The sequence below is a fragment of the Bos grunniens genome, chromosome 24 (genome assembly GCF_055505025.1).
Source record: "Bos grunniens cultivar Pamir isolate PY7600 chromosome 24, Bosgru_T2T1.0, whole genome shotgun sequence".
Classification (NCBI taxonomy): Eukaryota; Metazoa; Chordata; class Mammalia; order Artiodactyla; family Bovidae; genus Bos; species Bos grunniens.
The window spans coordinates 34,658,093-34,680,501 of NC_141188.1; the positions used below are offsets into that span (position 1 = coordinate 34,658,093).

Consider the following 22,409-nt stretch of genomic DNA (forward strand, 5'->3'; position numbering starts at 1 on the left):
AAACATGGAGTTACCCATATGACCCAACAATTCCACTCACAAGAGAAATGAAAACATACGTTCGTAATAGCCAAAAGGTTGCTGTATGAAACAACTCAGATATCCATCAACTGATACATACATAGATAAACAAAATGTGGTATATCCATATGATGGAATATTATTTGACCATAAAAAGAAATAAAATAAGGATCCATGCTGCAACATGAATAGACCTTGAAAACGTCATGCTAAGTGGTAGAAGCCGGTCACAGAAGACTATTCATGATTCAATTTATATGAAATGTCCAGAATAGGCAAATCTATAGACACAGAAGTAGATTAATAGTTGCTTAGGGCTTAAGGGGATGGGGAGATAAGGGAGCATTAGTTAAAGGTCCTGGGTTTCTTTCTTAAGGTGATGAAGATGTTTTAGAATTGACTGTGGTGATGATTTCTCTTATCTATGAATATGCTAAAAGCCATCAAGTTATAACTTTAAATTGGTGAATTGTATGTGAGTTATCTCAATAAAGGTATAGAAAAAGGAATTTGTAACTAAATACAGCTCATTTTAAAAACTATAAAATCTGAATGACAGGTAATCTTAAATGCAAGTAGAGAAAAGGTGGAAATCACCTCAGTTGGAGATTTTCTGTCCAGCAAAGCTAGAGGCCCGAAAGCAGTAGGGTTATCACGGTTCTGAAAAAAACTATTGCGCTAGCTAATCTGCCCTTCAAGAATGAGGGTAAAGCACAATGAATTTCCAAGTACCTCTCTAAAGTTTAGGGGAAGAAGGTTTTAGGAAGCTTCTAACAAGCAGGGACTGGTGATTGAATGTTAATATACTAGTGTACTGCACTGCGTGGAGCACAAAGAATCAGACACGACTTAGCAACTAAACAACAACAAAAACAAGTAAGACCCATTACTACTGGTTTCTTACATGCAGGGTGCCATTGACATCGCTAGTTCTTGTGTCTTTATGCATACTAAAAGCTCAGTTCATTCACAGGTGAGCTCTGTCCCGAAACCAGTTTTTACCCTGGAGGTTCCGTCATTCACCAGAGATAGTTTCTTGGAACGAGCTGCACTAGCTGAAGAGGCCCTGAGGGTCTTGCTTCTCCCTCCTTGGCCTTCAGTGTGCTCTTCCCTGCACGGGGGTGACACTTCTCCAGGCCCCTGTGGACTGGGATGGCCACGGCTTGTCCTGCCTTTGATTTTAAGTTGCTTGGAATCTGGCCTAGCCTGTCGCTTGCAGGGTAACAAGCCAGTGTCAGAGGTGACCTCCGTTCCTTCCCTCAGTGGTTGCTGTCTAGACTCCCAGCCCCTGCCTGCAGTGTGTCTGTATTTCCACGTTCACACGTAAGAGGCCCCGTGTAAGCTCTCACCTGGTGAATTCCAGCAGCACGGTTTCAGTCTTCTCCCTTCCTCCCCCTCCAGCCATGTACAATTCCTGCCGGGATGTGGAGGCCCCCTCGAGCAACGAGAAGGCCCTGGGGCTGCTGTGCGGGCGCGAGGCCAGCGCCTGCAACGCTACTAACTGGATCGAGTACATGTTCAACAAGGACAATGGCCAGGCACCCTTCACCATCACCCCCGTCTTTTCAGGTGGGGACAGAGACCCCCCCAGCCCTCCAGGTTTGGTGTATTGAACTTAACGGTTTTTTTAAAGCCCAGGAACCCTAATGTGCAATAGGAAGATGAATTCAGATCAGGAGGTTTTGGAATTTCCTCCAGCAAGAGGTAGCTGGAGGGGTAACCCCTGGGTTATCAGGGGCTGGATGAGTGGGTGGAGAGGAAGAGTTGCCTTCAGGTGCTGATACATACTTGAAGGAATAAGTCATTTGTAAAAAAAAAGAGCCTTTTCAAAAAATAAAAGGGATAAATGACAAGGACCTGCTGTACAGCACAGGCAGCTCTGCTCAGTGTTACGTGGCAGCCTGGATCGGGGGGAGTCTGAGGGAGAATGGGGACATGTGTCTGTATGGCTGAGTCCCTTTGCCTTTCACCTGAAACTGCAGCACTGTTAATCGGCCATACTCCAGTACAAAATAAAAAAAGGAGCCTTTTCAGAAGCTCTGCCTTAGTATTAAACTAGCTCCTCAGTGGAGATAAACATTTGATTGGAAGTTTACACTGAAATGTGGTGGACTTGAATGTTGGTGAGGAACCCTGTGCCTAAAGTTATTGAGGTTAACTTAAAATTTTGCAGTTTTGCATAACGCGATCACCCAGAACCCTCAGTCTTTCTTATTCTTCTGGTTGCATGACTTCTTTCAGTGTGCTTATCATTGGGTTAAAATATAATTTAGTACAACCCTTGTAACTAATTTTTTTTTAATGGAGATTCTCAACACACTCCTTCTCACAGATCTTCCAACGCATGGGATGGAGCCCATGAACAATGCCACCAAGGGCTGTGACGAGTCGGTGGACGAGGTCACGGGGCCGTGCAGCTGCCAGGACTGCTCGGCCGTCTGCGGCCCCAAGCCCCAGCCCCCGCCCCCTCCCGTTCCCTGGAGAATCCTGGGTCTCGACGCCATGTATGTCATCATGTGGAGCACCTACATGGCTTTCCTGCTCGTGTTCTTTGGAGCGTTCTTTGCTGTGTGGTGCTACAGGTAATCTGTTTTGTTTCCCAGCCCCCCAGACAAGAACAGCAAACTTAACCCAGTGGCATTTTTAAGTTTTCACTTGGTAGACTTTGGTTCATTAGAATAAGAACAAAGTTCTGCATTAATACAATTCCATGACTTGCTTATGTCCTGCAACTAGTCAACAATCAAAAGCCTATTTAGACATTGAGATGTTTAAAGTTAGTTTCATTGGTTTATTCAAAATGGTGTGTGATTTAAAAGACCCATGCTTTAACAGAAATTCTACTGAGCCAGATCTGATTCAAATCCTTTTAAATGCGATACTGTAGTCCTTTTAGATACCTGCGTCTTGACTTAGGACAACAGGTTTATTTAAAACTTTGTCTTTTGAAATAATTGTAGACTTACTAAAAGGGTGCAGAAATAGTTTATTTATATCTCTACTGGCTTCCTCTAATGTTACCACTCACATCACCGATAGTATATAATTTAATCAAAACCATGAAAATAACATTGGTATACCATTATTAGTTAAACCACAGTGTTTTTTTAAGTTTTACCAGTTTTTCCTCTAAAGTTCTTCCTTTTTCTGTTTCAGGACCCCATGTCACATTCACTTCTTGTTTTGTTCGTCTCCTTCAATCCATGACAGTTGCTCATCTTTCCTTTTCTTTTATGACCTTGACACTTGTGATGAGTGCTGGTCAGTTATTTTGTAAAATGTATCCCGATTTGGTTTTATATGATGTTTTCTCATGATTAGGTGGAGGTTTTTGACAACATCACAGATGTGATGTGTCTTTCTCAGTGTATCATGTCAATGCCTTATGCCAGTATGTCTCATCACTGGTGATATTAGCCTACATCATTTGGTTTAGAAGGTGTCTTCTGGGTTTCTCCACTGTTAAGCTACTGTTCCTTCGTTTGGAGTTCATAAACATCTTTTGGGAGCTGTGTTGAGACTGTACTGACACCTCATTTCTCCTCAAACTGTCGTCCACTGATTTTAGCATCCATCCATGGGTCTTCAACACTTAACTCCTGTGGTTTTTGCCTAATGGTGACATTTGTTTTCCTCATTCCTTCTCCATTTACTAACTGGACTTACTCTGTTATTCCTTCTCCCCTACTTACTTAACCAATATTTATTTAGTTATATTTACATAATGGACTTAAAAAAAAAAAAGCAACTGTGATCTCTGTTTCGTACCATCATTTATGTTTTTGCTCAAATCTTCCGAATTTTGACCATTGGCAGCACCTTCTGCTGGCTCCTGTGTGTTTCTTAAGCATGCCCTCACCTTTCTCAAGCTTGTTCTTTTTTCTGGAATCACAGGATGTTTTCAGTATTTTCCCTGCCCCAGCCCTAGAAGCACCCTCTTCTGCAAGGAGCCCTGGTTCCTTTCCCTGGAAAAGGGTGTTTAGAAACCAAAATGTAGGCACCAAATGTGCTCGTTGTTCCTGGAGTGTAGTGTTCACTGTGTTTTTAAAGGACCTAAAACTTTTAAATGTGAGTGAGGGCTGCAAGGTGAAATTATCTTCTTAATACCTTCTTAAATTTTCCCCTGAGACTAGTGAGCAGAGAGGCTCGGAGCAAGGGAACTTCGGGAAAGGAAGGGACCAGTTAGGAAGGAAGCAAACAGGATGAGGAAATAAGCTTTTAATAGGGTTGTGGGACCGTCAAGAACAGTCTCATGATGCTGAAGTCCACTAACATGACTTATGTGCTTTTATCTTTCAGAAAACGGTATTTTGTCTCTGAGTTTACCCCCATTGATGGCAATATACCTTTCTCTATAAACGCCAGTGACAAAGGTAGGCACATTTGTACTTAAGTAAAAGGGTTGGCACCGTCGGCAGGAGAGTGTTTCTTTCTTTAATGTTGACACGCCTCTTCCGGGAGCGGCACTGAGCTCGTGCTGGGGACATGGCTGTGATGGAGACAGAGTCCCTCTGTTTGCGGCCCTGACAGCTGGAAATGGGGTGGCGGATGGGAATCGCCTGGTTCATAATATCTGTAGAGTGATCCTGGCCTGGGGTGAGAGCAGTGGTGCAGGAACAGTTGGAGGGAACTGCTTTGGCTGGAATGCTCAGAGCACTTGGCTTTTCCGAGGCTTATGTATGAGTTCTGTACCTCTCGGGGAGGGGCTGGTGGTCACTGTGGGCAGGGCCGCTTCTCCAGCAGACAGGTAGCTGGGCAGGGTGGGGGACGGTCTCATGCACGTCCCTGGGTGTCCCTGTGCAGCTGTGAGTCTCGCCGCATGCAGTGGTAGCTAACACTCTCCCTGTTCCGACTTTCAGGAATGGCTTGGCTCTTAACCTTCACCCTCCCTTCCTCTCCTGCTCTTCCAGGGGGGCCAACCTGCTGTGACCCTCTGGGTGCCGCCTTCGAGGCCCATCTGCGGCGGCTCTTCGAATGGTGGGGCTCCTTCTGCGTGAGGCACCCCGGCTGTGTCGTGTTCTTCTCCGTGGCCTTCATCGCCGCCTGTTCCTCAGGCCTGGTGTTCATCCAGGTCACAACCGACCCGGTGGACCTCTGGTCGGCCCCCGGCAGCCAGGCGCGCCTGGAGAAGGAGTACTTTGACACGCACTTCGGGCCCTTCTTCCGCACCGAGCAGCTCATCATCAGGGCCCCCCACACCCCGCCGCACATATACGAGCCCTACCCCTCGGGAGCCGACGTGCCCTTTGGGCCTCCCCTTGCCGTAGACATTCTGCACCAGGTAGTTGGCTCTTGGCAGAAGCTACTTCCCAGGAACCCGGCACCGGGCTAGCTTTTGACCAGTTCACTTGATGTGGGTTTCGGGCTGACTGTGATGGTTTATCTAGTAAACCTTAATGATAAGACACTTTTCACTTACTTTCAAAAAAGTGATCAGTGTTGAACTTAATGAAAAATTTACTGTAGACCACTTTTGTATTTATTTCATACAGTAGGTCTTGCTTGAAATTGAGAAGAGCATGTTTCTATTGAAACAGAATGTATTTATTAATATATTCACCTTAGGAACTTAATAATTTTTTTTCTGCTAGTAATTGAAAAGTAATACACCAGGATCCAAAGGGATAAAACTTCCTGTGTGGTCCTGGAGACCTTGGAGGGGCTGCTGGGTCACTTCGGACTGCCCCCCGCCCCCACCCCGCAACTGCAGGAATGACCTTGTCACTGCCTGAATGTGGACTCCCGGCTTGCGTTTGGAATAAGATCCACCCCTTGCTCCCACAGAGTCCTTTAAATCTGCCCATCCTCCCTTCCCACACTCGCCCTGGAGAGCGATCTGTAAATTAACTGCCTCCGACTTATTTCTTACTCAACAGTTGTACATTTGCATACTTTTTCCCCTCAACATTGCTCTTGCCCTACAGAATGTCTGATAGCTTGAGAAAACATCAGCATGTTCCCAAGAGTCTAATAGAATCTTTTGCACCCGGTGACCGTCACTTTCTCCCAGCTTGTTCCAAAAGGTGCACACGTTGTCATTTACCTCCTGCAGTGTATTTGTATTCGCTACTAGAAAATAACAGGAATATACGTAAATAAGCATAGTATGGAGCGAGGTGGTGGTTGTTGGGGATGGGAGGGCCTGTCAGGAAGACCCAGCAGATGACCCTGGGCTCCCCTTCGTGGTCACTGTTTCTCCAGGTGGGAGGGCACGTGTTGGTGTGTCCTGCACTGGGATGTGGCCTGCCGTGGTGTCCCCTCCCCCTCTCAATGAGTGCCCCAGTTTGCTGATCCTCAGCAAAATTATAGTAAACTTAAAAATATTTTCATCCTCATTTATCTCAGTCTTCTGCCCTGTCTCAGGAAGGAATTTCCCCAAAGACTCTTTTATCCTCTAACCCCCATCCCCCCCAGAGCAGTAAGAGTTAATCAGCATCTGAGGGAAAACCGATGTATTTCTGGCTTTGTTTATTTTAAAAAATCCTCTTTCAGGTCCTTGACTTACAAACCGCCATCGAGAGCATCACTGCTTCTTACAACAACGAGACTGTGACCCTGCGGGACATCTGCGTGGCGCCCCTCTCGCCATACAACCAGAACTGCACCATCCTGAGTGTGCTGAACTACTTCCAGAACAGCCACTCTGTGCTGGACCATCAAGTCGGGGATGACTTCTTCGTGTATGCAGATTACCACACGCACTTCCTCTACTGTGTCCGGTACGTGGCGGGGGTGGTCCTTCCTCCGTCCCTCCAGCAGGTGACAGCTGCCGTGGCCACACACCGCTGTAGGTGCTAGAGCCCCGGCAGGGAGCAAACAGCAGGACCCTCAGGGTGAAGCGATACTCGGCCTGATGCCAGGTCGAGGCAGCGCCAGGTCCAGGCGATGCCATGGGAGAAGGAAGCGGGGCAAGGGTGGGCTTGCAGGGGAGGTGCCATTCCAAGTGCAGCGGAGCCTGCTCAGCGGAGGGGAACAGAGGGAGCCTGTGAGAGTTGGGGAAGAGCTTTCCAAGTAGACGGGCAGCAGGTGCAAAGGCCCTGAGGTCGAGTGTTCACCGTGTGTCATCGAGGTACCTCCCAGCCCCTGACTCCCTCCCAGCTGGATTACACCTAGTTGGATCTGCCACACTACCCCAAGCATTTCTGAGCTGGTTTCTTGGTGAAAAGACAGGAGCCTCTAACTCCTTTTCTTATCTTTCAAATATAAATTGATTTCACAACACTGACTTTTCAAAACGTGTGGCGTCCCCTTGAGGAGTGGGGGCCGGATTGCGGTTCAGTTTAGATGGGATAACGCTGAGGTTGCTTTGCTTCAGAGGCTTGTCTGGCTATACGGGCCAGCTTGTGGTTTGAGTTAGTCACAGAGAAGCCACACGGGGTGACCTGTGAGGTGACCTTTAGGCCTGCCCTGTGGCAGGAGGAGCACTCGCTTCTCTGCCCTCCCTGGATGCCGTCACTTGGCCTGACCTGGCCCACAGAAAGTTGTTCAGCCACTGAGACAACCGCTGTGGCTGTTCGTTCATTACAGAAGCAGAGAGATTGCTCCCTGTCACCTTTGAACGTGCTGCTCGATTAACCACTCTCCATAGCCAAGTGCTCTGACTTCCGGCCCAGGTCAGTGACCTGAGGCTCCGTTTGTTGTTACTGGAGTGTGGCTGACTCCAGGCGCTTCTGCTGTGTTTACTGTCCTCAGGCGGTCACCTCTATTAACACGAGCCTGTGAAACAATAAGTGTAGCCCATGTGCCCCCAAACCAGCGTTCTCTGAAGGGCAGGTAGTACAGGGCAGCCAGGGGCGGTTAGAAAAAGTATTATATAACTTTAATATTTAAATAAAAAAGTTATTTATTTTACAAAATAAAACAGAATTTTGGTAGCAGGGGAGATGGGTGTATTATCCAAGGGGAGCGCGGTCTGCCCAGGTGTGGAAACATCACTGGGAGCATCCCCTCTCCTGCAAGGCGGGCTCTGTGTGGTCTGTGGTCACGCCTGTGCATCTCTAGCTTTCAGCTCCCTCCTCACCTTCCAGCTTTCTCTGGGCTTGTCCTCTGGAGGGAGGCCCTGCTGGAGCCCGGCCAGCCCAGAACCACTCACAGGCCTCCTGCGTTCCCTGGTTAATACCCGCATCAACACCTACCACTTATGGGCTCCCTGGACTCTTCCTCACATGACTCTGTGGATGTTAACTTCACGATGAGCTCTCAAGCCTGCGATGTGGTGGCATAGCCCCACGTGTGTGGGTGGACAGAACCCGGCTTCTGGCTGCAACCCTGTAGCCTGGTTAGCCCTGAGCATTGACCTGACCTTCCACGGCCTGAGTCCGTCCCCTGGCACTGAAGGGTGGTGGTTTAGATTATACATGAGGACCTTCATGTGTGCCCAGAGTCCAGCTGACATCTGTCCTGAAACGCTGGTTGTCTGTCTGTCTGCCCTACAGTGTTGGCATCGCTGCCTAGTCTCCAGACCTCTCTCTGCTTTGCCACTGAGTTATGTTTGCCAAACAGTTCTTGATCTCCCTTTCCTTTGATTGTTCCCAGGTGCCGACAGAATAAAAACCCCAACCACTGGTCAAGACGCGTACCCCTTCCTTCCATTGCTTCCCTCTTTATTCCCAGCCCCATCCCCTCCTTGGGAGGCCCCCATCATGGGTACCCCACTCGCAGACCCAGGACTTCCTGTGGTCTCTCAGGCCACTGTCTGTTCTCTTCTTTCCTCGTCTCTTTTCTTCTCTTCCTGCTGGTATGGTGCCTGGAAGCCTTCACCTCCTCCTGTGCAGGTGAATTCCCCCTCCTCCTCAGAGACCGGGTCTGTACATAAACTTCTGTTTATAGTGACAGCTTTCACCACGTATTAGCAGCTCCCTCCTCTGTGCACTAGCTGATGTTAGCCACATCTCACTGTATTTACCTGCCTCTCTCTCAGCGACTCTCAGCAACCCAAAGCAAATACTGAACTGGATCATTCACCCAAGGGGACCTCAGGCCCACATTCTTAATCAGCCTCGTGACTGTTGTGTAAACATCTGGGTCTCTGTGTTGTGTACAGGTTGTTCTAACTGTAAGGTGTTCTCTGAATTCCTGGCAGGGCTCCTGCTTCCCTGAATGACACCAGTTTGCTCCACGATCCTTGCCTGGGGACGTTTGGTGGCCCAGTGTTCCCATGGCTTGTGCTTGGAGGCTACGATGGTAAGTGAGAGAAGCTTTTATTCTTCTTACTGGATAAAGCAGTCTTGGTTCTGTCATTAACACTGAGGTGGTAATTATGAGGATTTCATCAGTCAGACACTCATTAATTACCCAATATACTGCATCCCAGATACCATATCTCCTTTGGCTTTTGGTTTTGTTGTGCATTTGGAAGAAGTGGTTTTTTGCCATTTTTAGGTTACTTTCTGGGAAGCTGTCAATAGCTAAGGACATTTTCCCAGAACAGCGTCACTGTTAAATCCACATAATATATTGCTCAGTTTCAAGTTCATGGGACCCTTGAAACTCATCAAGAGAGCCCCCAACGAGTCCATGGACCTTGGGTTAAGGACATCAGTAATGGAGGAGAGACATGTGAGATATAGGGGGAAAGAAAACAGATTTTTTTTTTTCCTTCTAAACCAGTTGGTTAAGGAGTCAGACACTTCCAGTGGGAGGAGCAGTGGGGCTTTGCTTAGATTACTCCAGGTAGATGGGGTAATAACTCACGTGGCAGCTTTGGCTTCTGAAGCCTAACAAGCAGCTCAACAGGTTTTTCTCCAGCCGGTTGAACAGGCCAGATGTTCATCTTATCTGGTGGGAAGGGAGATGTTGTGAGCTATAAAGTAATTTTTAGATGGAGAAGGCATTTCTAAGCAGGACACACAATGCGAAGCCACAAAAGGAAACCCTGATGAGTTTGACTGTGTGAGAATTTAAAGTTCCCGTGTAGAGAACAAACATAGAATTTTAAGAAACCAAACAAATGGCCAACTGGAGCAGGAAAAAAGTTAGTATACATAACAATGTTTCCTTAATACATAGAGAGCTCTTGAGGAAAAAAGACAAGGTCAGCCCCCCAAAAGAAGTGGGCAGAGCCGTGTGCATGTTAATAAGAGAAGAAGTACAAAGGGCTTTTAATGATATGGAGAAAATGCTGAACCTTACTCAAGCTAGTGAAACACCTCTCACTTCAGCCTTTTACATGACAACAGATTAGCAAAGATCTAAAGTCAAAGCGTTAGTCACTCAGTGGAGTCCAGCTCTTTGAAACCCCATGGACTGTTGTAGCCTGCTAGGCTCCTCTGTCGATGGGTTTTCCCAGGCAAGAATGCTGGAGTGAGTTGCCATTTCCTCCTCCAGGGGATCTTCCCTACTCAGGGCTCGAACCCGGTTTCTTGCATTGCAGGCAGAGTCTTTACAGTCTGATGGGCTTCCGTGGTAGCTCAGATGGTAAAGCAGAGACCTGAGAATTTGACAAAACGCTGTGTGCATGAAACCCTGCCATGGGCAAACTGCATTTTGGTGGGAGTGTAAATGGTTTTAGAATATAAGCGCTAGGAAGGTTGAGATTTTTAACCTATGTTGCTTATTAATGTATCCACAGTCCCTAAAATAACACGGGCACACAGTAGGTCGCAGCAAATACTTTGTTGAATAAAGAAATGAAAAACAGGATGGCATTTTTGGAAGGCAGTTTGGGAGATCCATCCAAACTAAAAATGTACTTTTTTTTTTTTTTTTTTGGATTCTAAGTACTTGTAAGATTTGATCCTACAAATATGGATTTTATGTGTTAGAAATATCCGGTTAATTTTTGTAGTAATTCTACTTATAACCAAAAAAAAAAACAAACTTGCAAAGATATCCATCAACTGGAGTGGAGTTAAACTGTACTAGAAAACATCATAAGCAGAAACAAGAATAAGGAAGTGCTGTGTCTGTTAAAGCAGCATTCTCAGGATATGAGTTTAAAGGCAGCATTTGCAGAAGGGTGTGTTACTATTTGTGTGAACAGGAAGGCAAGGGGAAGCCCGTGCTTGTGTGTGTGGACTGCGGCTGGTAGGGGCCGCAGCCGTCACGGTGCGAGGAGGAGAGCTAAGACACAGATGGGAACCACCTTTCCGCTTTGTTTGAAATCGTCACCCAGCACGTGCTGGGTAGTCATGGTGATGGAATGACAACCGCGTCTACCTTTGCTCGAGAGTCCCCTTTTCTCCCTAGCTGAACTACACAAGCGCCAGGTCAGGTGACCTCCCGTTATGTTCCACAAGCTCAGGCGTGTTTAAGCTTCAGCTCCATGAGAAACCGGGCACCTAGCCAGCTTGTGATTTTTCCCCTCCTCGTATTGATCTGGTTTTCTGCACGCTTGTAATCTGCTTTTTGATGTCACCTTTTTCCTTTCTAGATCAAAACTACAATAACGCCACAGCCCTTGTGATCACCTTTCCTGTCAATAATTACTATAACGATACAGAGAAGCTCCAGAGGGCCCAGGCCTGGGAAAGAGAGTGAGTTGCTCACAGGGTCGGTAAACCAGCTGCTCTTCTCACGGGAAGGTGGACGCTAGCAGAAAGCATTTATATGATGTTCAACTAAATTAACCAACATCAGATCTAAGTCATGCCATTTTTTTCACTTGGTTCTAGTGATGCTGTGAAAACAAAAAATCTATAAATAAATTTACTTGTAAACATTCTTTAAATACATAGTCCTGCAACAGGAATGCACAAGTATCTATGCAGAATGCTCCTTGTGTTATGTTCTAACAGCAAAACCTGGGAGTAAGCTAAATGTGTATTCGTAAGGAGAAGTATAGTAGAATGTTATGCCGTCATTAAAGATAGTGAGGTAAGTATTAATAAATGGTTCAAGAATTATTAAATAAAAACTGTGGTCAGCATGTTTGGGCAAATATATGTCATGCATGCTGTCCACGCCTAGAAAGGGTATCAAGTAAGTGCCCAGGAACCGGTTAGCTGTGATGTAACCTCTGAAGAAGGGGGAGGGGGGCCCAGGAGAATGGGACACTGAACAGCTTTGTTGGGATATTCATATACCATACAATTTACCCATTCGAAGTGTACAGTTGAGTAGCTTTCAGTGTTTTCACCGACGTGTGCAGACATCACCATGGTCAATTTTAGAGCATATTCTTTACCACAGACAGAAATCCCATCTCCTGTAGCAGTTTCCCTCCTAACACCTGGCCCTACATAACCCTCAGTCTACTTTCTGTCTCCATCAGTTTTCCTGTTCCAGACTTTATATGGATGGAATTACATACGAGGGCTTTCCGATCTGGCTTCGTTCACTTAGAATAACGTTTTCAAGGTTCATCCAAGTTGCAGCATGTGTCAACACTTTATTCTTTTTTATGGCAGAAGATCATTCCATCCTATAGATAGACCACATTTTGTTTATCCACTCATCAGCTGATGAACGTGTGCGTTGTTTCTCGGAAAGTTACTCAGTTGTGTCTGATCTTTGTGACCCCATGGACTGCAGCCTGCCAGGCTCCTCTGTCCATGGGATCCTCCAGGTCAGTTCTCCAATTCTCCAGTGGAGTGGGTAGCCATTGCCTTCTCTAGGGGATCTTCCTGACCCAGGGTTTGAACATGGGTCTCCCTGCGTTGCAGGCAGATTGTTTACCACCACCTTTGACCATTAGGAATAATGCTGTAAGCATTCACATGCAAGTTTTGTGTGAACATGCCTCCATTCCTCTCTTTGTGTGAATGCGTTTTCCTCTCTCTTGGTTGGCATACACCTAGGAGTAGACTTGCTTGGTCATACGGTAACCCTGAGGAGCTGCCAGACTTTTTTTCCAAACTGACTGCCCCAGTGGATCTTCCCTCGTGGGCCAGTGCTTTAGACTGCTCTCCCGCGGGTTAGGGAGCTCAGATCCCCCATGCTGTGCAGTGCAGCCAAAAAACCAAGTGATTGCACCATTCTGCATCCCCCCGGCATGCAGGGAGCATTCACATTTTCCACCCCTCGCCAGCACTTGTTATTATTTGACTTTTTTGATTCTAGCTATCCTAGTGGATATGAACTGATATCTCATTGCAGTTGTTTTTTTTTTTTTTGTCCACACTGTGCAGCTTATGGGTTCTTTGTTCCCCAACCAGGGCTTGAACCCGAGCCTGGCTGTGAAAGCACGAAGTCCTCAGCACGGGACCACCAGGGAATTCCCTCACTGCGGTTTTGATTTGCATTTCCCTGGTGACTAATGAATTCGAATACCTCTTCATGCACTGATGCCCATTTGTATTAACTTTCTTGGAGAAATGTTTGTTCATATCCTTTGCCCATTTTTTGACTGGTTTGTTTATGTTTTTATTATCGAATTAGAAGAATTCTTAAATATTCTGTAAATCCTTTATCAGATCTATGATTTCCAAATACCTTCTCCTTTTCTCTGGTCTGTGTTTTTGCTTTCTTAATGGCGTCTTCTGAAACATAAACGTTTTTAATTTTTATAAAGTCCAATTCATCTGTCTTCTCTTTTGTTACTCATAGTTTTAGTGTCATAGCTAAGAAACCATGTCATAACCCAGGGACCTGGAAGTTTGCACCTATGTATTCATCTGACAGTCATGGATTTAGCTCTTACATTTAGGTCTTTGATCCATTGAGTTCTTTGTATATGATATGAGTTTGCATATTGAATGTAAATGCACTGCGTTCATTTGCATATGGATGTCCAGTTGTCCCATACCATTTGTTGAAAAGATTATTCTTTCCCCCCATTGATAGCCTTGCCACCTTTATTGAAAATTAGGTGAAAATACTTGGCGTATTTCTGGACTCTTAGTTCTGATCCTTCGTCCTGTATGCCTGTCCTTAGGCTGGTAACCACAGTGACTTGATTACTGTTGGTTTGTAGTAAGTTTGAAATTATGGAGCGTGAATTCTCCTACTTTGTTCTTCTTGAAAAACATTTTGGCTGTTCTGACTCCAGTGTTCTTGCCTGGAGAATCCCAGGGACGGCGGAGCCTGGTGGGCTGCCGTCTCTGGGGTCGCACAGAGTCGGACACAACTGAGCGACTTAGCAGCAGCAGCAGCAGGCCCCTTGCAATTCCATAAGAATTTTAGAGTCCATCTGTCTTTCTGTAAAGAAGTCAGCTAGGATACTGATAGGGATTGCATTGACTCTGAGATCAATTAAAAAAATTTTTGTTCCATGAGCATCTATCTATATTATAATACACTGCACTTAGAAATCATTCTTAGTAAAAAATGAAATGAGACTATGAAGTAGTTTTTAAACTTGGTCCCAGCTTGTTTTAAGTGGTAGAAAACTCAGCATATCTGGAACTTTGTCATCTGGCGAGTATAGAAAGTTCTCATGAGGGAGAAGGGTTAAGTGTGGCTTTTGTGTCGTAAAAGTTAGGAAGAAGTTCTTCACTAAGCTGTCACTCAGTTTTTAACTAACAGAATAAAATTTTGCTTACCCTTTTAGGTTCATTAATTTTGTGCAAAACTACGAGAATCCAAATCTGACCATTTCTTTTAAGGCTGAACGAAGCATTGAAGATGAACTAAACCGTGAAAGTAACAGTGATGTGTTCACTGTTCTGATCAGCTATGGCGTCATGTTTTTATATATTTCCATAGCCTTGGGGCATATCAAAAGCTGTCGCAGGCTTCTGGTAAGTGGGTGTGTGTGTGTGTGTGTGTGAGAGAGAGAGAGAGAGAGAAATGGCAGTACATAGCATGATGTCATGTTTTTGCCTCTAAGGCAATGGCATCCCACTCCAGTACTCTTGCCTGGAAAACTCCATGGATGGAGGAGCCTGGAAGGCTGCAGCCCATGGGGTCGCTAAGAGTCGGACACAGCTGAGCGACTTCACTTTCACTTTTCACTTTCGTGAATTGGAGAAGGAATTGGCAACCCACTCCAGTGTTCTTGCCTGGAGAATCCCAGGGACGGGGGAGCCTGGTGGGCTGCCGTCTGTGGGGTCGCACAGAGTCGGACACGACTGAAGCGACTTAGCAGCAGCAGCAGCAATCCTAGTTCATTATGTTCAGAACTGCCTTAAATTGTCCTGTGCTTTTTTTGTTTTTTGGCCATACGACTCAGCATCTGGCATTTGGGGTCTTCGTTCCCCGACCATTCCCCCTGCAATGGAATCATGGAGTCCTAACTGGAGGTTGTCAGTGTTTTAACTGTCACATTTTCTGCTTCCTGCCCTTGTTTTCTTTATTTCCAAATTTTTATCTTCAACTTAAAATTTATTTCACCTAATTCATTTTTTTCCCCCCTAATTTGCCATCACCTAAGAATGTAGGCTCATGAAATATGTGGCTCAGGAAGACCTAGACAACTGTTCATGTCTTCTCTCAAACCTTGAACTGTACGTTTAAATCTGGATGGGCAATAAGCATGTAAAAAGGTGAAAGCGAGGACCTGTTAGGAACAGGACAGAAAACACTAAATGATGATTTATGTCTTTGTGGTATCTCCAGGTGGATTCGAAAATCTCCCTGGGCATTGCCGGTGTCCTGATTGTGTTGAGCTCAGTGGCCTGCTCCTTGGGCATCTTCAGCTACATCAGGGTCCCCCTCACCCTCATTGTGATAGAAGTCATCCCATTCCTCGTGCTGGCTGTGGGGGTGGACAACATCTTCATCCTGGTCCAGACCTACCAGGTACGTCTCAGAGCCTCGCAGCGTCTGACCAGGTACCAGGCTCCCCATGCACGCATGCTGGCTCCACGCAGGGTCCTGTGAACATGACACGTGGAGGCTTCATTTCCATGCCTCTGAGTACTTGCTTATTACCAGGCTCCCCGTGCACGCATGCAGGCTCCACACAGGGTACCTGTGAGCGTGACACATGGAGGCTTCATTTCCATACCTCTGAGTGCTTGCTTATTACCAGGCTCCCCATGCACACATGCTGGCTCCACACAGGGTACCTGTGAGCGTGACACATGGAGGTTTCATTTCCATGCCTCTGAGTGCTTGCTTATTACCAGGCTCCCCATGCACGCATGCTGGCTCCACGCAGGGTACCTGTGAGCGTGACACGTGGAGGCTTCATTTCCACGCCTCTGAGTACTTGCTTATTACCAGGCTCCCCGTGCACGCATGCTGGCTCCACGCAGGGTACCTGTGAGCGTGACACGTGGAGGCTTCATTTCCACGCCTCTGAGTACTTGCTTATTACCAGGCTCCCCATGCACGCATGCTGGCTCCACGCAGGGTACCTGTGAGCATGACACATGGAGGCTTCATTTCCATGCCTCTGAGTGCTTGCATATTACCAGGCTCCCCATGCACGCATGCTGGCTCCACGCAGGGTACCTGTGAGCGTGACACGTGGAGGCTTCATTTCCACGCCTCTGAGTGCTTGCTTATTGGTGCTTGTTCTGGACCCTTTGAGACCAGGAAGTATAAGACCCTTCTCTTTGTTTGGTTGCATAGATACAAAGAATTTAAATACATGCAGCATGCATGCAAAAAGTGCTAATACACTTGTGGAAAATATTTTTGGCACAGCAGCTATTAAAATGATTCAACATAGTGTAGAAGAAGGAAGGACTTGAAAAAGTGCTATTAAAAGGCAAAAGGTCACATACGACCTGATGTAGAAGATGCTGTCAGTCCGTTGGTTCTCCCAGGGTCCCTGTCCTGCAGGCCTTACCTGGGCAGAGGCCCCATGGCACCTAGGAGTGTTATTTAAAGGTTCAGCCACTTGTAGCCTATGTTGCATGTATTTTCCTGATAACCTGATTCAATCCTTCCTTTAGCCTCTCACCTGTTCCCTTGTCTCTGGGCTTCAGAAATACCCTGAATGAATCAACATGAAAAGTTTGGGGTCTGCACCTCTTTATTGTATAAGGTTTATAAAAAAGTAGATGTTGACAGTCATTTTTCTTTATGATCAAGCTAACACAAGGCAGCCAAGAAGCAAAGAGGTGGCATTGTAATTGAGAAATGTCAATGTTGCATGTTTCACTTTTTTTTTATTTTTAAGAGAGATGAACGTCTTCAAGGGGAAACCCTCGACCAACAGGTGGGCCGGGTCCTGGGAGAAGTGGCTCCCAGCATGTTCCTCTCATCCTTCGCAGAGACGGTAGCGTTTTTCTTAGGTAAATTACTCTTAGAATTCGGCCAGCTCAGTGGTGTGCTGAGCCTGGGTGTATCAGTACGCCCCTCTGCGTTCTTCCTTTGTTAAGCTGTATCTGTAATTGTAATGTATCAGAGTGGACCACGAAGAGGATCGGTGGCAGTAACCTTGGGCACCATTAGCAAGCGTGTTCTCTCACGTTGTTTTGGGATGGTGTTGATGTGGTTGGTTCAGATACCTAGGGCTCCTGTCCCTTCCCCTTTTGGGCTGCTCTGGTGAGTGCTGGGATTTGAAAATAGCAGCCTTGCACAGCCACGAGTCCTCCCAGCAGCAACTCCACAGTCACAGGCATTAGCCCTCGAGGTGTGTACCCTGTTCCTGAAGGTGGTCTTCCTTCTCAGCACACTCAGTTCATGGGGAAGCACCCTTGTGCCTGAGCAGAGGGTCTCGAATCTTCCTTCTGTACAAGGAGCCACGAGCTGAAACACAACCCAGCGTTCCTATCTTCTTTCACGTGGAGAAATCCAGTAGGCCCCTCCCTGCCCCGTGTCTGGTGTGTAGTAAGAGAACACTGGCCACGTCCTCTGCACAGGACGCCGGCTAGGATTGCCCCGTAAGTCCAGGGAAGACACACGGTCTGTGGTCACAAGTGGAAAAGTCTCCAGGGGCCCCCGGGCGCCTTACAAGGGGCCGCAGGAGGGATGGCGCGTGCATGGTCTTCGGACTCCTGCACCATTAGCGCACGTCCTCCTCCACTTCCACGAAGCAGCACACTGTGGGGCCTGGGCCCTGTGGCTCCTTCTGATAGATGCGGGCGCCAAAAAGTTACTTCCTTGCTTTCTAGAAAGCCAGCCAAGTGTGTTGGTGACAGCAGCTGACCCTGGGCTTTAAGGTTGGAGTGACTTTGTGAGAACAGGAGGAGTTGGGGGTCGGGGGGACCCCGTGGCTCCTGTTTATAAGAGGCCAGCCCAGTGCTATCAGGGTCAGTTTTCTTAGCAACGTTGTGAATCTAGAGTTTGTTTTTTTTTTTTCCCCCGCTCAAGTGACGCTGTGACTCTCATTGTTAAATATTGGCTCCTTATGTTTTTTTTAAATTTCTGATACTGGAATTGGAAATGGCAGCCCACTCCAGTATTCTTACCTGGAGAATCCCACGGACACAGGAGCCTGGCGGGCTGCAGTCCAAGAGGTTGCAAAGAGCTGGACACTACTGAGTGACTGAGCGTACATACAGCATACACACAAAATGGGTTGATATACGTGTGGCCCATGGGCGGGCAGTGTTCAGTTTCTGAGTCTTAGTAGCCTAGAGGATGCTTACAGGCAGCACCCTCATCTGATTGTAACTAAACCTAGAGACTGAAATACCGTCCCTCCTGTGGACTGAATCACAACAGATCCCATAAGCAGTGACCTGTGTTAATGGTTCTCAGATGCTGATGTGCATGCGTTTGCTCAGAGAGCGTGTTAGATGGGGCCCTAGAATTCTGAAGAGTAGAATTAGGGTTGAATTTCCATCGTTTTGATAAAGTGGGATGGATCAGGTCCCCGGAATCTGTTTTTAACTCCCAGGGTGGTCCTGGTGTGACACCCGCAGACAAAGTGCCTTTGGGAGCGGGAGGTGGGGGTCTCCTCGTGGGCTTGGCTGCTCTGGGGCCTCGTGTTCATCCGTGCACATGCGTGTGAGGTTGTGTACCCTCAGCCGGGGAGGATGTGACCTCTATCCTGTCCCCGCAGGAGGCCTGTCTGTGATGCCGGCCGTGCACACGTTCTCTCTCTTCGCGGGCATGGCAGTCCTCATCGACTTCCTCCTGCAGATCACCTGCTTCGTGAGCCTCCTGGGTTTGGACATTAAGCGGCAAGAGGTAAGTGGTCATCAGGACAGCAGCCCGTTTCCTTTGAGTCTGGAGTCTGGCTGAGGCAGCCGGAGGGTGACCTCTGTCTCCCTTGGCCCCCTCAGAAGAACCAGCTGGACGTTCTCTGCTGTGTCGGGGGGGCGGCAGACGACGCGGGCATCCAGGCCTCCGAGAGCTGCTTGTTCCGCTTCTTCAGAAACTCCTACGCGCCGCTTCTGCTCAAGGACTGGATGCGGCCCCTCGTGGTACGAGCCTGTCTGTCGTGGTGTCCCCAAACAGACTCGTCACCTGCCTTCTGAGAAGTCACCTTGGGAAGGGTGCCGACAGCTGTTAAGTATACATACGACAGTGCATGGGACTTCGCTGGCGGTCCAGTGGTTAGGACTCTGCTTCCACTGCACGGGGCGTGGGCTTAGTCCCTGGTTGGGGAACTAAAATCCCTCATGCTGTGTGGTGTGGCCAAAAAAAAAAGCCATAGCAGATATGTACAAATATATAACATATTTTTAGCAGTCAATAGAAACAGGAGTTTTTGGGGCTTTGGGTTTTTTTTTTTTTTTTAATTATTACAGATTCTTAGAAAGTGACAGAGTAGCACAGAGAGGAACCTGCTGCCTTTTGCCCAGCCTCCTCCCCCGGTCTTACGTAATTGTAGTTGAGTATCAAAACCGAGAGCTTGACACTGGCACAGTGTGTGTGTCTACTTCTGTCAGGCTCTCACCTGTTGCAGATTTGTGTAAGCAGCACGGCCGCCAAGATAATAAATTTGTCTCATCACTCTTGTCCTCACCTTCAGTGTCACACACACCCTGCCACGCACACACACACACACACACACACACACACACACACACACACACACAATAATAAATCTGTCTCATCACTCTTGTCCTCACCTTCAGTGTCACACACACCCTGCCACACACACACCCGCACCCACACCCACACACCCACCACCCCCCCCCCCAGCCCTCTCCCTCCCTGTACTGTCCCTTGTTCCCAGCAGCTGAGTAGGAGCGTTTCATAGTTTCCATGCTGGATATACCCAATAGCGCGATAGTGTATCACGTCTCTGCTAAAAGCGTAAATTCATTCGGGTAATAGTAATATTTAACGTTTATTGAATACTTGGTCTGGTACTGTGGTCAGTACAGGGTGCTGCACTAAGTTATGGGTTGATTATTCCTAGAGTTTTCTCATGTAATTCGCAAAACTATCTGATGCTACAAGTCTAATTTTTCCTGTTTTATTGAGAAGGAAATAGAAGTTCAGAGAGGTTAAATGACTGCCCCAGGGTCACTCAGCTTGTCAGAGGCAGAACTGGGATTTGAATCGGGTGGTTTGGCTCTAAAGACCGTGACTTCAGCCACTGCCCCGGACTCCTTGTTTTATTAGTATGTCATTTAAATTTGCTTTTCAGTTTAGGAGAGTCCTGCTTTTCAGTTTAGGAGAGTCCTGTTTTGTGTGTTTAAGATATGTTTATGTTCATCTGTTTATGTTTTTTTTAATTCATTTTTGGCCGCGCTGGACCGTTATTTCTGCTCGAGGGCTTTCCCTGCTTGTGGTGGGCAGAGGGTTACCGTCCACTTGCGGTGCGTGGGTTTCTCACTGCAGGGGCTTCTCTCATCGCAGAATGCGGGCTCAGTAGTTGTGACACCCAGGCTTAGTTGCTCTGAGGCATGTGGGGTCTTCCCGGGCCAGGGATCGAACCCATGTCCCCTGCGTTGGCAGGCAGGTGGTTTACCACTGCACCACCAGAGAAGTGGTTATGTTATTCCGCTCATGACAGCTCTGCCTCTGTAACTCACTTCTCATTCCAGGTGGCAGTATTTGTGGGTGTGCTGTCGTTCAGTATCGCAGTCCTGAACAAAGTAGAGATCGGATTGGATCAGTCTCTTTCAATGCCGGATGTAAGATGCTTTCTCTTTCATTCTAACTTGTTTGGCCCGCAGTGAATACATCTTCCCGAACACACACGGTCGTTTCGGCCTCTGCCGGCTTCTGAACACAGGTGCTGGCATGCTCTCCCACGTCACAGGGACTGCCCTGGGGCTCTGCCCACTAACCTGGGCCTTCTGAGTGCTCAGGCCTTGGGCGCCGCTACAGAATGTGAGCAGCCGGTCTTGACCTCATGAGGTGCCCTCCTAAGGGTGGGACCGACGGGAGAAGCCCCTGGGCCCAGGGTGGGGAGGGGTGCCGGCTGTGGAGGGACTCAGGAACCTGGGCTGGAGGCGTCTCGGCTGGCAGGATGTTCACGCCGTGTCCCGTCGTCCACGCTCTCTCCCTCTCAGGACTCCTACGTGACGGATTACTTCCAGTCCCTGAATCAGTACCTGCACGCAGGCCCACCTGTGTACTTCGTGCTGGAGGAGGGCCACGACTACACGTCCACGAAGGGGCAGGACATGGTGTGTGGGGGCCTCGGCTGCAACAACGACTCGCTGGTGCAGCAGGTCTTCACGGCCGCCCAGCTGGACAGCTAGTGAGTACCCCAGCTGCGGACGGGCACCTGGGCCTCACGCCTCTCTCTAAAGACAGCTTGTCTGGAAAGTCTGTCTTGCAGAATGCAGGCTGAATCTAGCTTGACATGAGCAAAACCTCTCAAAGGGCTAATTAGACTTTTTTTGGTTTAAGCAACAACCATTTTATTTATTTTTTAACACCAAAACATTTTGTCTTAGGATGTAGTCAATTAACAATGTTGTGATGGATTCAGGAGAACAGTGAAGGGACTCAGCCATACGTGTACATGTATCCATTCTCCCCTAAAACCCCCTCCCATCCAGGCTGCCACATAACATTGAGCAGAGTTCCATGTGCTATCTTTGTTAGTTGTCCATTTTAAATATAGCAGGACCACCTTATATAAGGAAGTCTTTCCCATTAAGTACTAATGTGGTTTGTCTTCTGACTGGGTGGAATGAGAAGGTCTAGAAAAGGAAGTTCTGAATTTCAAGAAAAGGGACTGAAACTGGAGACTTCTCCTCGTGGTGGCATCCGTAACCCTTTCTCTCCTGTTCTCTAGCACCCGGATAGGCTTTGCCCCGTCGTCCTGGATTGACGATTACTTTGACTGGGTCAAGCCTCAATCATCTTGCTGTCGCATCTACAACAGCACGGAGCAGTTCTGCAATGCGTCGGGTACTTGACCCTTCTAGATCTTTCCCTCTTTTCTGAAAAATTTTAAGCTTATTGTTTAAAGATCATTTGCATGTCCCCTCCACTTCCACCTGTTTTTATCGGCTATCGCTGGGTCTCATCCCCCTGTCCGTGTCCCCTTCCTCCGTCGTCCACTCTGGAGACACCCCATTGTCCCGTCTCCTGCCCGCCATGGGGCTGCAGGCTGAACCGGGTCAGGGGACTCTGGTTTTCAGGTTTCCTATCTTTTCCCAGTGACGCCGACGGCCTCTCTTGATTGCTGTCTGGCTGTAGCTTGTCACGGGCCTGCTTTCTTTTGTTTATCACTATTGCCCTATGGTTTTATAAGACTG

General features: G+C 47.6%; 1 protein-coding gene across 2 annotated transcripts in view; it reads left to right on the forward strand.

Moving 5' to 3' along the window:
* NPC1 (NPC intracellular cholesterol transporter 1) overlaps positions 1-22,409 on the forward strand; it is a 46,092-nt gene that overhangs the window by 17,079 nt on the left and 6,604 nt on the right. For both annotated transcript variants that reach the window (XM_086372971.1, XM_086372970.1), the window contains exons 5-19: positions 1,423-1,590; positions 2,354-2,603; positions 4,321-4,394; positions 4,932-5,302; positions 6,514-6,740; positions 9,104-9,204; positions 11,393-11,495; positions 14,450-14,639; positions 15,457-15,639; positions 16,970-17,084; positions 18,800-18,927; positions 19,023-19,163; positions 20,739-20,828; positions 21,210-21,400; positions 21,944-22,059. In XM_086372971.1, the coding sequence (XP_086229097.1) occupies positions 1,423-1,590; positions 2,354-2,603; positions 4,321-4,394; positions 4,932-5,302; positions 6,514-6,740; positions 9,104-9,204; positions 11,393-11,495; positions 14,450-14,639; positions 15,457-15,639; positions 16,970-17,084; positions 18,800-18,927; positions 19,023-19,163; positions 20,739-20,828; positions 21,210-21,400; positions 21,944-22,059 (2,448 nt within the window). The remainder of the gene's footprint in view (positions 1-1,422; positions 1,591-2,353; positions 2,604-4,320; positions 4,395-4,931; positions 5,303-6,513; positions 6,741-9,103; positions 9,205-11,392; positions 11,496-14,449; positions 14,640-15,456; positions 15,640-16,969; positions 17,085-18,799; positions 18,928-19,022; positions 19,164-20,738; positions 20,829-21,209; positions 21,401-21,943; positions 22,060-22,409) is intronic.